At 40.5% G+C, this 13860-nt stretch overlaps 1 protein-coding gene and 1 pseudogene across 1 annotated transcript; one reads left to right on the top strand and one right to left on the bottom strand.

Moving 5' to 3' along the window:
• Positions 1–5030: 5030 nt before the first annotated feature.
• On the top strand, positions 5031–12005 carry WFDC8 (WAP four-disulfide core domain 8). Its single transcript, XM_006922074.1, has 5 exons — positions 5031–5037; positions 6866–7033; positions 8567–8734; positions 10761–10901; positions 11866–12005. The coding sequence occupies exons 1-5, from the start codon at positions 5031–5033 to the stop codon at positions 12003–12005; spliced, it is 624 nt and encodes a 207-aa protein (XP_006922136.1).
• LOC112471077 lies at positions 5852–5970 on the bottom strand (annotated as a pseudogene).
• Positions 12006–13860: the final 1855 nt, after the last annotated feature.

The raw sequence follows: 13860 nt of genomic DNA, 5'->3' as shown, positions 1-13860 counted from the left end.
GGAAATTATTCATTATTCATTAGTTTATTCATTCACTAGTCCATTAACTAGTGAATGAATAAACAACCTCTAGTATATTCATACCATGGATGATAACTGGGCAATAAAAAGTATAAACAACATACAATGACATAAATGAATCTCAAATGCATTATGCAAACGTGTTATAAATATCAACATTTTTTAAAAACTGCTACATAACTTTGAAAATGAATCAGGTGGGGTCAAACTATTATACTAATTTGAGACCCACAATCATCCATTTGAAAAATATATGAAAAGCACTTTATCTTTAAAAGTTGGAAATTTTAAAACATGGCTCCTTCTCCCAGAACTCCTATTTCCATTCCTCTTACTCCACAGACTTTTAATCTAATGGATACATGTTATACTCAAAAGCCTTTTTTATTCATGACCTTTTCATACTGCCATGCAATAAAAACGTGTATAAATTAAAATTTAATGTTTACATTTACTGTGACCATAAGACACTAGGAATAAAAGATATAATAATAATAATGAATATATAAATAAATACATTGAAACTATTGATAAATGCACAAATTTTATTGATAAATATACAAAATTCTATAGGTAATGTATATAAGTAATGCATCTCTTAATGATATGTGGGTACATGAGAATAAAAAGAGTTTTGTTATATGTATGTCACTTGGTTCTTTGAACTTCTAGTAAGTTGCCCAAAATCAAATAATACCCTATATTATTTTATACTCAAAAAGTGTACTCAATAATACTCAAAATTATTTTAATGATTTAATTCAAATATTAATTAATATCTTGATTAAACCCTCTTTCAATTTTTATAAAAGCATAGAATTCAAAGCCTGATACTTACAAAAGAATTTGTTTCCTAGTAATTAGAATAATGATTACAAATCACAAGTGATTTTCTTAATTTCTGGAGTTTATCAAAAAGGCTTTACCAGCATTTACCAAATGATTAATAATGTTGTTAATTATACCCATTACTCTTTTATTTAGACGTCTTATTTAATCTGATACACTCTGTTAAGTGTTGGAAAGTTTGAATACTATTAACTTTGATAGACCGTTGATCATGCAGTTTTTAGCAAGTGCCTTTATCTTATTGCATGCTTTACACATATGTTTTTTTGAAAGCTTAGATGCTAAAGATTGAACTCACTGTATTTGTGGAAAAAATGTTAACTACATCAACTATTGGCAAAGTCAGTCCTCAATGAGCCAAATCAGACTTACTTTCCCCAACAACAAAAAACTGACTTTATCGGTCAGTTGAAATAAATGTTTTAATACACATCCTTGCAGCAACCACTGAACTTCTGAATTCAGGGAGCTAAAAGCACAGTGGCTTACCATGACTTTGTCACCTGAATGAAACAAGGCATTGACCCCTTAGTATTTCTTACCCACACTTTCTTCACTTTCCTCTCATGGGAAGCATCCTCAGGAAAATGCATTCTCAAATTGTCCCTTTGTTTGAAACTCAGAAGTTTCTATACTTGGGAGAAAGGCAAGAGGTAGGTAAGAGTATGCCCCCTCCCCTTTTCAAAGAAAAAGAAGAACTTTACGAAAGAAGACAAAAAAAGGAGAATTGCAGACTGCAGGCTTTTTCTCAGGCAGATCAATTTTAGGAAAAAGTAAATGTGGAATTTAAGAACTAGGACATAATGTCCTTAAATCTAGCTTTGCCCATGCATCCTCTGGAAAAATCTTCCTGTGTCCTCCATGTTATGGGTACGCCAGCAGGAACAGGACTGATGTAGCTGAATCCACTCATTTTTCAAATGTGTGGACAGAGATAAAACCAGCTTAATTGACATAGTGAGTTGATGATGGAAACTGGACTCAGTCAAACTCTGTTCATTCCTGTTTGTTGTTACTTCTACAGCACCCTTGTGCCTGTGTCTTCCAGGTCTGCCCTAGTTCCCCAGGGTCACCACCGAGCAACTCCTCCATTCACGTTTGTTGGTTCCCCCATAGGACCCACGTTTGATAGTCTCTTGCCCAAATTCCTCTCTAAGCAAAGTGGATTCACTCTTTTAATGTTGCCAGATTCAGCAAATAAAAATACAAGATGACCAATTAAATTCGAATGTCAGATGAACAACAAATAATTTGTTAGTATAACCATGGTCCTTATACTAACATGGGATATATTTATACCAAAAATTTATTGCATGGGATATATTTATACCAAAAATTTTAACTAGACAGCCTGTATTATTTTTTGAAATCCTATTAATGTGTGTCCCTCCATCTACCTCCATCCCAGAAGCTCTGCTTCCTACTAACGACAACAGGCTAATCTGATCAACTAATTCTTAAGACTCAGTTAGTATGAGTTACCAGGTTAAAGGGTCAAATTTAAACCAAGAGGGTGACTTGATCTTAAGAATTTAAAGCACCAGAGGGCTTTTGGTTAATCTGGGGGAAACTGAAATTATGATTCACAGTCTGACTAGGGAACTCAAAAGCTAAAAATGTAATAGATACCATTTTTTTCATTCACTATATTAATTGTTGACTAAACATATAAAGCATTGATTATATGGCAGTCACCATGCTTTACACAATAATTTAATTAATTCTCACGTCTATGAAGTGAGTGTTATTACTATTTCTTTTAATTAAAAACTGGAGCTCGGAGAGGGTAAGTGACTAAGCTGGTAAGTAGGGGACACAAGACATGAACTGAGGTCTCACTCCAAACACTAAGGTTTGATCATTCCATACCACTTCATATAAAAAAAAGATATAGTTTTAGGCATCCACATAGTATGGCTCAGGACATATGGAGAGGATTCTACCTCTTTCTCAGTGTCTGAAGTTCCGTGAATAATACAGATGCATACTTTGGCATAAAGACATATTCTTTCTCTCTGTTCCCTGCCCCCTTCCTCTCTGCCCCTCTCTCTTTCTTCTTCTCTTGCTGTTTTGAAATTTATTTACTTCGACAGGTAATACAGTAAGGTATTATCAGTTCTTCACATCATAAAAACAAACAAACAAAAAAATGTAAGAACCAGGAAGAAAATGGAGATATGAATGAGTGGGGGAAGGTCATCTATTTATGTGGTCGTCTGGGAGTATCATAGGCCTGGGTAACCCAGAAGGAAAAAGAGGGATCTCTGTTCACCCAAGGTTGTCTGGGATCTTTTTGTGCTCCTGAGGCACTAAGACCCAGTGCGATATGCCCACGCTCTCCTGAAATCTCATACCATTAGTTTCTTGTCACCAGTTGCTCACTAGTACCTGGGCAAACCAGCTCTGCAACTGTTCCAGACAAATCTCTGTGATGATCATATGTGTATTCTCACCCAGGAGCAAGACAATGGGTGAGTGTCTTGCTCCTGGGTAGACAACGTATGGAGCCATGGCAGAGTGTGGAGTCACTGGGAGGGTCCTGGGACTGAAAGTCATGCCCTACTTGTCACGTGACCACGGTCAAACCCCGTTCCCATGATGCATCTCAGTTTTCTCTTCTGCAGACCGAAGGAATTGGTGGGTTATCGCTAAGGTTCATCCCAGATGCTTTGTGTCTCTCTTTGGCCTGTGCCTAACCCCTGCCCCTCTTCTCATCCCACACAGGCACCTTCGTCTCCACAGTACCACCTTCTCCTGGAGGAACGGAACTCTCCTGCTGCTTCTCTCCCTCCCTTTGAATCAGACATTTGTGTCACCATACGTAAGAGTCAAGGGTGGGTTCAGAAAAGTAGCAGCCACTCTTTGTTAGCAGACATTCTTGGCACTGAAGGTTAGACATGTGGCAAGGACTTGTGTCTGATGAAGCCACTTCTACTGTGGCTTCAGAGAACTAGCTCTACTCACCCACCTTGGGCTCTTCATGTCCCTTCTGCGACCTGCTTCACCCCTCCTCCCAAATTATTTCTCTAACGTTTCCAGGTATGTGTCTTTTCCAAGTTTAATTTTTAAAAATTAGTCAGTCACTAGACAGGAGCGTGAGGCCTGGCAGAGGATCAGTGAGGAGGGTGCTGGAATAATCGAAGCAAAAGATGGGAGGAGTCAGGTGCTGATCCGGGGCAGTCGTAGTAAAGAGAGTGAAGAGATGGAGTTTGGAGAGAGATTTAGAAGATCGAATTGACCCAAGTCCATGACTGAGAGGATGCGGGGTTGATGGAGAAGGAGGAGCAGATCTCAAAGTTCTGATAATAGACCGGGGGACTATTGATGTCAAATGTCGAGATGAGAACAGAGAGAAGAAGGCGCTGCTTAGGCATGGGGAGACATTGGTTCGGTTTTCAACATGCTGCAATGGCGCTGCTTACAAGCCGCCCAAATGCTGTTTACCCCAGACGGTTGGAGAGAAGTTTTTACCCTGGAAGAGAAGATAGGTCTGGAGGGAGATAAGGGAATCACAGTTGGGATCGTTGCTGGAATGGGTGTGATCATCTAGGAAGTATGCGTTGAGTAATGACAGGAGAGGATCTAAGACCAGAACTCTGGGCAGTGTCCCCAGTAACAGCAGAGGACCCTCTGGTGTGTGTGTATCATGGAGGAGACGGTACACACAAGGTAAGTGGCTGAGAACAGCTGACAGCAAGGAAGGAGGATTCTAAGAGTTCAGGGTGACAGTGGGGAGAGGAACTTCAATGATTAAAACCCCAACAAAAGTTTAAATGGCCTCTCGAAAATAGGAGACAGGAAGAACTGGTTGGAGTCAGTGCTAGTGAGCGGGAAGTTTGTCTTCATAATCCCAAGGTTTCTAAGCCTCTTTACCTATTGGGAGGTGTTCCGGTGTGATTTGCTTAACTCTTCCTGTGGCCAAACCTAGAAAAGTGGTTTCCAAGTAGTAGCTTATATTATGGTGCCCAGATGGCTGCCTCGGGATCACCTGAGGCACTTAAAAAAATCTGAGTCCCTAGGCCTCACTTTCTAGAGATTTTGATGAAGTCCATAGTCTGTTTGCTAAAAGATGCACAGATGATTCGAACGTACACTCTAGATTAGAAATCATACACTCTTAGCTTCAGGCTGTCCTTAGCTTCAGATGCCTTAAGGGTGCAATGAAGGGTAAGAAATACAGTTGGAAAGTACTAAAAGTCTCAGTGGCCAGTTCTCGGGGGACATGTGGGGCTTCTGGAGTGAGCCATGAATTGGAAATCTCACGTATTATCCTAACTGACCTCAAGTTTTTAAAAAACATCTGAAATTAGGAGGTTATACTAATGATTACTTTGGAGTTTCCAATTCTAAACTTCTGTTATTCTAAGACTCAGTTGTATCCAAAAGCGTCATGCTTCTCTGGTCAGGTTCCACTGGAGAGAGGCTCAGCTTAGAGTCACAGAGCCACATGAAGCACTATATTATCTTTCTGGTACAGCATAACAATTACCTATAGGTGAGAAGTCTGACATGGTGTGTCTGGGTTTTCTGCTCAGATTCTCACCAGGTTTCAGTCAAGATCGCAGTTCTCAGTTGGGACTCAGGGTTCTCATCTAAGCTCACTGGTTATTAGCAGTATCATTTCCTTGCAGTTGTAGGACTGAGGTTTCCTTACTGGCTGTGAACTTCTAGCAGCCACCCTCATTCCTTGCCACTTAGCTTCCTCCCTCTTCAAAGCTGCTAGTAGCATGATGGATTCCTCTCTGGATACTTCAGATCGGTCTGACCTCTTCTTCTCTACCAATCAGGGGGAAAAAGCCAAAACTCTTCTTTTTAAAGGACTCAACACATTGGATCAGGCCCACCTAGATCATCTCTGTATCTTTTATTTATTATTATTATTATTATTATTTTTAGGCGAGGCAACCCTTGGTTGGCCTCACAGATTGTAAGGACCTTGTCAGCTTACAATCCCTTATTATTTTATTTATTTATTTTTTTACGCCTACAGCACCTGGTCTTCCTAGGTGGTCTCCCTTCCAAGTACTAATCAGGCCTGACCCTGCTTAGCTCCCGAGATCAGATGGGATGGGGCTTGTTCAGGGTAGCATGGCCGTAGACCTTAATCTCTGTATCTTAAGGCCACTTGACAGGACTTTAATTCCCTCCACAAAATCCCTTCACGGCAGTACCTAAATGAGTGTTTGATTCAAGAACCAGAGGACTGGAATCTCAAGGGTGCAATTTTAGAATTCCACCTACTCTAAGCCCTGAAATCAGGAAGCCATGTCTAGCCCTAAAAAAGAAAGGTAAAAACCCCATATCTGCTAAGCTCTTAGCATGCGTCGGGCACTGTGATAAGTGCATTATACGCATCGTCCCACTTCATTCTTACAAGCAGTCTGTAAGTTAGAGATTGTCATTCTCATTTCACAGTTGGGGAACTTATAACTCAGACAAAGGAAGACATTTCTGTCCCCCGCACCCCAAGATTATTTAGCTAGTTGTGTTGGAGTCAGGCTCCCAAGCCAGATCTGTCTTACTTATAAGTGCTCCTTCCTGCCGTGATTTCCTTCCCCCTTAGAGGTAATTTTGAAGTCGTAGAGTGGGACTCAGGTTGGTCTTGAGCTCACAAGGAATCAGGGGCCAAAATCGGGCCTCCTGACTCCTACTTCCATGATATTTCCACCACTCCTCACTAATTAATTTTCCTTGTCTACTAAGATATTAGAGACAGAGGAGCTAGGAATTCAAATATTAAGTTTCAAAAGGAGAGAGGATCTCTTAAATTTAAGACAGAGTGCTTGGTGTCTATTTAAGAAGCTTCCCCTCTAGTTCTACCCACGCACAAATTCCTCTCTGAATGGGCTAAGAGTGGAAGAGGCTACACCTAGTCCCTAAATATTGAAGGTTAAAGGTAGAGGACAGGGCCGAGAGAGTTTTCCTATTCACCTTGGCCGTGGGAGAAGACCTGAAACTCTCAAGGGATGTGAATTCAGCCACGTCTTTGTTGCAGAGAAACCAGGAAAGTGCCTTAAGGAGAGGATCAGCTGTAATGGTAGTGTTCCTGACTTGTGCAGTGTGGACTCTGACTGTGGTGGATTCCTGAAGTGCTGCTCTTTCGCCTGTGGGAAAAAGTGCATGGATCCATACAAAGGTAGAGACTTCCAGGCTGAGGGCGGAGGTATCTTTCGAGGTGTCCTACTTCCTGCCCGGTCCAGAACTGGCAGAAAGATGCCCTGGGGTGGCAGGACAATGAAGCCATTGTTCCTGCTTTTCTCCTTCTCTAATTAGAGTCCCAACTCTCAAGTACATGCTCATTATGTGTCAAGAGACTGTGATTTGCACTGTGGCAAATATAAACCTCAGTCAGCTGAGATGCTGGAGTTGTTGTTGGACTGATCTCCAAGGAAGTTTTCGGGTAACTCAAAGTATTGAGCATCTAATAATAGGGAAGAGTGCATTTTTACATCCATTCAACACATATCTACAGTCAATGTCCTTTGGCCAAAGATTCTGATATGGCGTGAATGATTCTAAGACCCATGGAACCAATAGAGATTAATTATCAGCCTTTATTAGCCGGCCGGCGACTGACTCTTTACCACGCAAGGTTAGAGAAGATCAGACCCCAGCTTCCAGAGGAGGCAGCATATAAAGCCTCCAACTACATCCTTGAATAAGCAAGCAAGCAGATTACAAGAAGCAGAAGTTAGCCGTTAACGTCTTGTACAAAAATAAATGTATCCGGGGGACTCTCAGATCAAACAGGGCCTAGTAGACAGTTTTATTACTTGCACCTCGGAATGTTGTGCTTCTCCTGGGGGCTGGCGCCTGGAGATATCACCTCCCTGTGACTGAGTTACTGCTTTTCCTGGGGGTTGGCGCCTGGAGATACCACCTCCCTGTAACTGGAGAATTTCCACTTTTACAACCCTTAGTAACATACCTGTAATTGAACAAGTTAGATTTATGACTCGTTGCAGTGAAGGAGAATGTTCACCATAGAGAACCTGAGGCATCTCAGTAAGAAGATACTAGAAAGAATTTACTATAGGATTGAAGCTTTAATTGGATAATTTCAGGGAGAGGCTAAGGAAATTGAAGTTTGCTCTAGATTAGGTGAGGCTGGAAAGTGGGACCAATTACTGTGAGTATCTCAGTGACTCTTATCTATGGAGAGGGTAGACTGAAGTGAGGTTAAAGCTGTAATTGGTAGAGAAGCACTGATCACTCACAAATGCTTGGTGTTTTGTGGGTTTCATAGTGATCCTTTTTTATTCTCACTTTATCATGGTCTCAGAGTGACCTGTTTCATGTGGATGTCCTGTGAGATGGCTTATGTCCAACCAGTCATGCAGGGCTGCTTTTTTTCTTTCTTGGTATTTCATTCTTTCTATGTTTCAGGCACTGCCTTAGGCACTTTGGATATAGTTGATGGACAAGTCTTGCCCTCTCAAAGTTCAGAGCAGTAGAGAAGAAAGATCAGCTCTGATGTATTCTCATATATTTGCCCCTCATCTTTGCAAGGTAGAAATGATGCTCAGAGATGCTATGCAATGTAGAGTATTCATAGTAGAGCTAGGACTAGAATGTTTACTGACCATGGCTCTTTTTATAACTTGAATGGTAACACCACGAACTATACAAAGGCTGAGGGTATGACCACTCCCCTCCCTACCTTTTATGTTCTCCTCTCTTTGCTTCCTGCCTTCAGAACCCTGCATGCAACCTTTAAACCCAGGAGACTGTAATGATTCTTCAGTGCGCTGGTATTTTGACATACAAGAATATTTATGCAAACCCTTTAAGTACACAGGTTGCCTTGGGAATTCCAACAACTTCTTCAACAGGAAAGAATGCGTGGAAGCTTGCTTCTTTACTGGTAAGACTAATATTCTTGGCAATCTGAGGGCCTAGTCTAACTAAGAATAGGATACCAGCACGGGCTTTGAGGTTAAACTGCCTTGGTTCAAGTCTTAGCTCTGTCATTTACTGGTGGGTGGTCTCAGGCCAGTTGCTTGCCTTTTTGAATTTCAGTTTTCTTGTCTATAAAATGAAGATAATAATACTATTATCTAATGGAGTTGCGCCAAAAAATGAGATAGTGCACATAAAGTGTTAATAAACTTTGGCTAATGGGACCTGAGAGCCCAGCGTACCCCTTGGAAGCAGGTGTTTCCCCATCACATTGATCCATTGAGTATCACCTGAGGATTCACCAAGAATGAAGCATAGAGAGGCCAGCTCTGGAATCCCATGTTGTAGGGGTAGGGCATGGAATAGGTAATGAGTAGGGTGTGGTGAAGGTGAAGGGTGTGGATTCACTCTTTAGTATAATAACCATCACCAGTGATGCTGGGAGACAGGGTCCTACAGAGCTTAGGAGCCACATGACCTGGATTAAAATTTTACTTTTCCACCTGCTGCAAATTTCTTCACCTCTTTGAGTTGCAGTTCTCTTCCCTGTGATACGAGAAAAATAGCAAAGACCTAATTGAGTTGTTGGTGGGATTATATGTAATCAAGGACACAAAGATTTGACATGGTGGCTGTCCAATAGTGTGGGCTCGCTAAATGATAACAGTTGAGATGATGACCGTTGATCTTCAAAATGCAGCACCATGTTATTTACAAGGCAGCATTAGAATTTTGAACTCAGATTCTGTGAAGCAGGCTGAAAAGTTTCCCAACATCACTGCTTTACAGACGAGGAAACAGAGATGGAAAGTTAGTTGTCCAGAGGTTCACAATGGGCCAGGGTGGAACTGGAATTTTAATTCCAAGGGCACGGTGAGCCTAACTGGCCACGGCAGTCCTGACTTGATGAAACTATGACCACAAGCTTCCCTTGTGGGAGGCTTTAAAGAATCACATTGCAACGGACAAGACATTGGCCCTATTGCCGGGGCTGACAGCAACAAGAGGCTGGAAAAATGGGTTTGGACTGGTTTGTGGAAAATTAAGGTTTGGGGCTCACAGAGAACCTGACAATAGTTCTGAGAGTCAAACACACCACAGTCCGAATCCGACCTTAGGAAAAAGAAGTAAAAAGAAACACTTTCTGCCCCCATAGAATTTGCAGTCAAGGTAGGACAACAGGAGACACACACAGAATCTCGAAGAATTAATTTAAATACCATTTGTGTCCTAGCAACCCACAAAGTTGTATCTCCAGCCCGAATCTGACTCCCAAACTCCGACTGCTTACTCTGCACCTCCACGTGGCTCTCATACATACTGAACGTCTTATCTTTGCTGTCCCATCTCTTGTCATAGTTCTCCCCATCTTGGTTGAAAAACTTTCTAAATCACCCTTGATGCCTCTTTTTCTCAATCAACATCCATTAGATTAGGAAATGATTTTTATATCAACCTTGAAAATAGATCCAAAGCCCGATGGCCTCTTAACCACCTCCACAGCTGTCACCCTGATCAGAGGTGCCATCTTGTCACCTAGATTATGGCAACAGACTCCTAACAGGTCTCCCTGCTTCTATCTTTCCATATTCACAGTCTATTATCAACACAGTAGTCACAACAGTTCTTTCAAAATGTGAGCCAAATCATGTCATTCCTCATTCAAAGTAAAACCAAGTCCCCTAAAATGGATTACATTGATTTGCGTAGGTTTCACACAATTACTCCTATTTTATGGAGAAGAAAACCGATGTCATTCATTAAGTGGCAGGACTGGAACATTACCTTGGGGCTTCATACACCAAGCCTAACTCTTTCTACTACATCCCATGAAATGGTGAGGCATTTTATTCTTCTGCAGTCCACTAGAGGTGGGCAGGGTAGAATGAATCAAGTCACAGAGATACTAGTTTTGAAGAGAAAGAAAAGTTGTTTGAAGGGTGCTGGGATGGGGTGGGATTTAAAGGAGCTCATATCTGCTCTTATTTTAGTCAAGGAAGGACGGTGCCCATACTTCCCTTTCAACAACCATATGGACTGTTCAGATCCATGTAAGAGTGACAATGACTGCCCTGGAGCTGAAAAATGTTGTGGTTCCATGTGCGGCTTTGTTTGTGCCATGCCCTGGACAGGTGAGGACTGGGATATACCTCCCGAAGCCTGCTAGGCTGAGGCAGTCATGCTGTCTCCTAGGCTGACCTTAGAGGTCTTTTGGGAATCTTTACTCTTTTGATGTCCAATCAATATTCTCATGTCACCTTCCTGATCTTGGGAGACTATTGTGCTATTCTTCAAAGACTACCCTGAATGGTATCACTCTTCATTTTTCCCCATGAAAACTTATTTATCCTGAGTCTCATTGCAATGGCCTACAAGGTGACAGTATTGACATATTTATACAAAAACAAAAACAAAAACAGCGTAACCATTGAGTATATTCCTAATAAGCCCTTATGTCTGCACAGAACTTCAAAGCATACATAGCATATTCACATCCTGTAAGGTGTGCTGGAGAGAAGATTGGTAGCAAAATGCTGTTGGGATCAAAGTGAACTCTCCAGCATGTAGAGCTAGTGCTCATTCCCCCACATAGTGCTGAGATAGATAGTATGGTCTTGTCTCAGGGATTGTCAGTGTTTCGAGGTACAGCATGCATGGTGCAAGGAGTCAAAAGCTTTTCAACTGACTTTGACTTTTCTACTGGTTTTCCGTGTGGCCTTAGGCAACTCATTTCCCCCGATATTGTCCTCAATTTCTACAGTTTATAAAACAAGGAAATTCCGGGTAACCTCTGATACTCCTTGTACTTCTTGTGCTCTGGGATTAGATACCCCAAATTCACTAATTCTTGTAAGGGCAGGCAAGAATACTATCAAATTTTACAAGTCAGAAATGGCAAAGACTTTTTGATGCTTCTCAAATTATTAGCCATAGAAAGTTGATACTCTGCCTCCTTCACTCTATTGTTACTCTAGTAGGAAGGGTAAGAGGCTTAATCAGAAGAAAACATTGCTCAGCGTTTTCAAGATTCCCCCAATTTGTCTCAAACTGTGATCAAGTATTTCAAGATCAAGTGTCTTGTTTTATCCTATACAGCTAAAACAGGTTTCTGCCCACGAATGCCCTCAGTGTGTCCCAAAATTAATAAACCCGAGTGTCTGAAAGATGAGGATTGCCCACTGATGGAGAAGTGCTGTTCGCGTTGTGGACTGAGGTGCCTAGAACCCGAAAGCTAGAGAGTAAGTAAAAAATATTATTGTCGAAATAATTAATTGTGATTAGCATAATAAAAAAACAATCAATTTTGTCTTGTATCCAGCTATTCTGCCAAATTATCTTATTAAGTATAACGATATGTATAAAGTTACTTTGATTTTATATATAATCATATTATCTGAAAAATACTCATAAATTTGACTCTTATTTGTTCCAACTTCACGACTTAACTTTGTTTTCTTCTTATATTACGCAGAATCTCCAAAATAATGTTGGAAATAAAGGTGATGGCAACTATCCCTATGGAGTTTTTTTATTTTAAAGTCAATGTCTTCTGCTGTATAAAATGACATTTGTTGTTGGGTTTGGGTTGTTTCTTTTTTATTCATTTATGGCTGCTATTGGAAATTACTGCTGAATATTAGCAAATTCATTTTAGGCATCTAGTCATATAATAATTTTTCTCTTACAATTTGTTCATATAACAACTTACATTATTAAATGTTCATATGTCGAACCATCCTTGTATTTCTAGAATTACCTTAATCATATGGAGGTATACTTGTATTAATATGCTGTTGGTTCTTTTAGCAAATAGTTTATTTAGAATGTTCACATCTACGGTCAAAAGAAAAATAGGTATATGACTTTTATTTGTTCTGCTATTTGAGTCATACTACTTTCAAAAAAACAAGCATGGGAAACTAGTTAGGAAATTTCCTTACTTTTCCAATGATCTGCAATATTTTTAATAATATATCAATTCTCTGCTCCTTTAAGGTTAGACAAAGCTCCAAAAGCATCTAGATAAGGTTCCTTCTATAGTGGTGTATTTTAACTAACTTTTTTTTGTACTTCATTTTATAGCCTGTACAAGCTCTCTAAATCCCCTTCTGTAATTTTTGTCTTTTATATTTTGCTAAAATGGATCCCATTTTCTCTCTATTTTCAAATGTATTGTTTCAGAGTACTATATTCTCTATTTAATCCTTTTCATATCTTTACTTATGGTTAATGTTTTCATACATACATTCAGATTTCCACCCCCCCGCACCTATGCACCAGCCATTCAATCCATTTACTCACCTATCCATCCACTCATCTAGCCCTCTAACTGACATACCTTTCAACTTATCGATCTTCCCATCCATCTTTTCACCCATATGTCCATCCATTTACATTTTCACTCATCCTCCTTCTACCTTTGCTCATTTTAAATACAGCATTTCTTCCATCTACCTATTATCTACCTATCCATCTTACACACACACACACACAAACACGCACAAACACACACACAAACACACACACACAAACACACACACACAAACACACATTCTCTACCACCCATCAACATACTTCCCCATCATTTCTATACCATTTCCCCTTCATCTACCTACCAATTCACTCATCTATCTTCCATTTAAACAACTTCCATCAGTATACCCACTCATCCCATCAATAACCTAACCATCCTTATATTCAACCCAATCTACTTCTTCCTTCACCCAGCCATTCATCCATCCATCCTTATCCATGCACTCATGCACCCAATTATCCATGCTACCCTCACCCATCCATCTTCTTACTCATCCAACCATCCTCCCATTCACTACCCTATGAGCCATTCATCCATCCATATGTCTACCCACCAATCTCCCACCTATCTTGCATATCCAGCAAAATGTACTGAGTGTTTATTCTGGGCCTATTCATGTTCTAAGCACCAGGTTCTAGGTGTAGATCTGTTCAATGCAACTCAGAGTTCATTCATGGACACAGATATGAAACTCAGCACAGGGAACAACACAGAAAACCAGTGACAGGAAGTTAGAGCACGTGACAAGTCTTGGTCTAATGAACAAGCAGAAATTT

The sequence above is a fragment of the Pteropus alecto genome, unplaced genomic scaffold (assembly GCF_000325575.1).
Source record: "Pteropus alecto unplaced genomic scaffold, ASM32557v1 scaffold45, whole genome shotgun sequence".
NCBI lineage: Eukaryota > Metazoa > Chordata > Mammalia > Chiroptera > Pteropodidae > Pteropus > Pteropus alecto.
Note: the sequence above shows the minus strand (reverse complement) of the source record. Positions and strands in the feature narration are given on the sequence as shown.

Coding starts and splice junctions, on each gene's coding strand:
- WFDC8 (XM_006922074.1), top strand. Junction 7,034..8,566: donor CTTCCAGGCTGAGGGCGGAG/GTATCTTTCGAG, acceptor TCCTGCCTTCAG/AACCCTGCATGCAACCTTTA. Junction 10,902..11,865: donor TTGTGCCATGCCCTGGACAG/GTGAGGACTGGG, acceptor TATCCTATACAG/CTAAAACAGGTTTCTGCCCA.